At 61.1% G+C, this 4,058-nt stretch overlaps 1 protein-coding gene across 1 annotated transcript in view; it reads left to right on the top strand.

The window, feature by feature from the left end:
• The first annotated feature begins 2,185 nt into the window (after nt 1–2,185).
• CLEC2L (C-type lectin domain family 2 member L) overlaps nt 2,186–4,058 on the top strand; it is an 18,513-nt gene continuing 16,640 nt past the window's right edge. The window contains exon 1 of the mRNA XM_070424017.1: nt 2,186–2,459. Within this exon, the coding sequence (XP_070280118.1) occupies nt 2,258–2,459 (202 nt within the window). The 5' untranslated portion in view covers nt 2,186–2,257. The remainder of the gene's footprint in view (nt 2,460–4,058) is intronic.

The raw sequence follows: 4,058 nt of genomic DNA on the forward strand, positions 1-4,058 counted from the left end.
TAACAGATCTCCTGCATTTGGGGGAGTGGCAATGACTCTCGCTAAACACCACCGCGCTCCCCAGACTTCCTGGCTGAGAGAAGCGGTCAGTGAGCGATAAGAGGAAGTCGCTGGGTTTCCAGAAACGCTCTCTAAAGGAGCCCTTTCTCCTGCCTACTTCCTGCAATTTGGTACCAGGTGTGATGGCTGGAACTACAGTGGCCATAGTGTGACTATGAGGGAATCTTGAAGATGGATGTACATGCTAGGGATGATGGGCAGAAAGAGGAGCCTGGGTCCCTGAAGACCTCTGAGCTCTCAACTCAGTCCTGAACTGACCACCTCCAGATATATAATTTAAGAGAGGGAGGGAGAGGGATAGATAGAAAGGTCAGTGATGAGAGAGAATCGTTGGTCAGCTGCCTCCTCCACGCTCCTCACTGGGGATTGAGCCCGCAGCCCAGGCACATGCCCTTGACAGGAATTAAATCCAGGACCCTTCAGTCCACAGACCGATGCTCCATCCACTGAGCCAAACCAGCCAGGGCCAGACTTCTTTTATGAGAGAAAAAGTAAACTTTCCACTTTAGCCGCTGTTACTGGGGTTTTCTCTTATTGTCTGCTGCACCTAATCTGAGTGAATGCAGTGTCCTAGGATGTGCAATCTGCAGCATTAGCGGAAGTTAGAGAGGCAAACGGGGATTCCAGGGGCTGCAGAGAGGGGTTGAGAAGGCCCAGGAGGAAACGTGTTTGGGGCAAAGGGGAGAGTGTTTAAAGGCCTGGAGGAAAGACAGAACAGAGTGGGGTGTGTCTGGGGCCAGCAGAGAGGGGTAGAGGAGATGGAGCCTGAAATGCCAGCAGGACTAGGACCCTGAGGGACTCTGCAGCCTGGTAACCCACAGGCAGAGGGAGCCCAGACGACTGGTGAGGTTTTCACTTTAGGAAGATCCCTTGGTGCCCAGACAGAGGGGCTGGATTTGAGGGAAGCAGAGTTGACGACACCTTATGAGGCTGCTGCTGTGGTCAGAAAAGAGATGAAATTGGTTTGCACTCGGCCAGTGGCTGTAGGAACAGAAAGAAATGGGCCGACCAGACTTTAAAAGGGAGAATTCCTCACTGTTGATGGGTGGTTGGATGTGCGGGGAGAGAGCAGGAGGAGCTGAGGACCAGGAGCCACAGATGAGATAGGAAACAGGTGAGAAGTTCAGGGCTGGAGGCCTGCAGCTGGAGGTGAGGCTGAGCCGGGGAAAGAGTCGGGGGTGGGGAAGGAGCCCTGGCCTAGGCGCATGAGAGCGGCCACTCCCACACTTGATGGTGCCGCCTTCAGAATTGCCCTTGGCCTCTTTAATTCCAGTTCTCAACCTAAACTGGGGCCGTCGTCCGCTAATTTATTTATTTTTAAAAATATGTATTTTTATTAATTTCAGAGAGGAAGGGAGAGGGGAGAGATAGAAACATCAATGATAAGAGAGAACCATTGATTAGCTGCCTCCTGCACACTCCGCACTGGGGATCGCCCGAAACCTGAAACCCGGGCAAGTGTCCTTGACATGAATCGAACCCGGGACCCTGCAGTCCGCAGGCCGACGTTCTATCCACTGAGCCGAACCGGCGAGGGCTCGTCAGCGAATTCATAAAAGTTCCTGGCGCTCAGTGCAATGTTACCGAGTCTGAAGTGTTGCTCCCCGGGTCCCCTCTAACCCCCGCACTCCCGGTGTTCCCCGAGTCTGTCCTTTCCTCTGACAAGGGTCGGAGCCAAGTCCCAGCCCCGCCCTCTGCTCAGGCGCCGGGACAGCCCGGAGGAAAGCCCCTCATCTTAGAGCCGCACCGCGGCGGCCCCGAAACTTCTCGTCCTTTTTGATGGAGCCGAACGGGAGGGAGGCGGGGCGGGGCTGGTGGAGAAGCCAGGTGTCCCGGGTTAGGATCCTCGCTCCCCGTTGGTAGCACCTGGTCTCCGGCCGCGGCCAGGCGGCGGGCGGGGGTGTCCCTGCTCCTCGCCTCCTCCCCACCCCCGGCGCGCCCTCCCGGCTCCTCCCCGCCCTCCCGCCCGCGGTGCGCGGAGGCTGCGGCGCGCAGGGCAGGCGAGTGCCGGGCAGCGGCCACCGGGCGCAGCGGGCCGCGCGGGGAGCCGGGCCGAGCCCCTGCCTGCGAGCCGCGGCCCTCGCCCACCGAGGTCGGCCTGGGGGGTCCGCAGGGCACGCGGAGCGCCGAGTGCGCGTGGGGCTGGGCCCCGCACCCGGGCGCAGGAGCGCGGGCGCGGCGGGGCGGAGCGCCGGGCATGGAGCCGGCCCGAGAGCCGGCCCGAGAGCCCCCCGCGCGGGCCCGGCCGCCGCCGCCCCCCGCCGCCCGCCCCGCGCCCGCCCCCGCCGCGCCCAGGCCGCGCTCGCCCGCGGAGGCGGAGGCCCGCGGCCCCGAGGGGCTGCTGCGGCGATCGGGCTCCGGCTACGAGGGCAGCACCAGCTGGAAGGCGGCCTTGGAGGGTAAGGTGCAGCGGCCTCCATGCCCTGACCCGGGACCGGGACCGGGAAGGTGGGGAGAGTCACCTTGGCCGGTGTCCCGGAAGGGGGTGGGGGTGGGGCGGCGAGCGGGACTCTGGAAAACGGGGGGGGGGGGGGGGGCGGGGGGTTGGATTGGGGCAATTAGATGACACGCTGGGGGGAGAGGGGGTAACTGGGGACCACCCCTAGGTACAGCCTGGACCCTGTCTCTGCCGCTCACTCACTCTGACCTTGGGAGCAGGCTCCACACCCCGAGCCTCAGTTTCCTCCTGAGCGTCTGGTCCTCACCTGAGGGGCAGGAAGGATGCTTGACTGTCGGTGGCAGTGGAAATGCTTTGGGCAAAGCGAGAAAGCTGTAGACCCCAGAGGTGTTGCCAGTGTCCAGTGAGAAGGGGGCACCTGGTGGGGACGGGCCACTGGGGAGGGAGAGGTGGAGGACCCTGGCTGGCCCAGGGGCAGTGAGCCAGGTGGAGAACAGATTCCATGTTCATGAGTTCTAGAAAACTTGTGTTGGCCACTGGTGCCGTGTGCCGTGGAGACGCCGGAGTGGGCAGGACCGAGGACCTGTCTTCGGGAGGCTTCTCACACTCCGGACACCCCAGTTCCAGGGCGAGGCCTGGGCAGCGGAACCCGGGGAAGCCCAGAGTCCGGCTCACCCAGCCCTTAGGGAGGGCCAGTCAGAAAGGAGAGCTTCCTGGGGTAGGTGGCCTCTCAGGAGACTGGGGAGGAGAAGGAGGGCTGCCAGGCGCAAGGAGTGACATGGTCAGGGGCCAGGTGGCCAGAGCCAGCCTGTCCCTTGTGGGGAACTGAACTCATGAACACCAGGAATGGGGAGGAGGCGGGGAGGGATGAGCCTGGAGGACCGAGCCAAAGAGTTTGAACTTGGTCTGAAGGAGCCATAGAGAGATTTAAAGCACAGAGTGAGACAGTGGGTTTGTTCTTGGAAAAGCAGTGGTGTTGCAGGGGGGTTAGACCTAGGCCAGGTCAGTGAGGAAAGTGGGCAGTGGTGGTGGTGGTGGATGGGGCGCGCAGACCATAACCAGCACCTTGCAGGGCAAGTGCCTTGTGGAGGAGGGGGAGGTGGGGATCTACACGTCATTGTTTGGCTCGAAGGCTGGTGAACAGGGGATGCAGACTCTGGAGGGGAAGGGTGGTGATTTGGGACAAAGGAGGCAAAGATGTTGGCTCTTGGAGCAGCGAGCTGCAGGCTGAGGAGAGCTGAGTGGGATCTCGGCGGCGGGCAAACCCCTCTCTCTGAAATAGTCTCCAGGTGGAAGCATTGCTGGATTTGCCCATTATCCTCCCCTCTCCGCTTCCCTCCTGCCTACCGTATTTCCTGTAGTTGTTCACTCCTCTTGCCTGTATTTCTTCATTCATTCATTTGTAAGATTTCTGCAGGGTCTGTCCCAAGCTAACTCTGACCCCTAATGGTTAGGGTCATTTCAGGGTGGTGTGGTCTCCTTCAATGCTTGGGGCTTACCTCTGCTTCCTACTCCCAGCTGTGGCTGGGCCAACCACCTGTAAGTGAGGCAGGAAATAGCCCAGCATCTCTCTTGAGACACCGGGTCTTCCAGCCCCTGG

The sequence above is a fragment of the Myotis yumanensis genome, unplaced genomic scaffold, assembly GCF_028538775.1.
Source record: "Myotis yumanensis isolate MYYU_CA2020_CCGP unplaced genomic scaffold, mMyoYum1.0.hap1 SCAF_9, whole genome shotgun sequence".
In the NCBI taxonomy this organism is placed as follows: Eukaryota; Metazoa; Chordata; class Mammalia; order Chiroptera; family Vespertilionidae; genus Myotis; species Myotis yumanensis.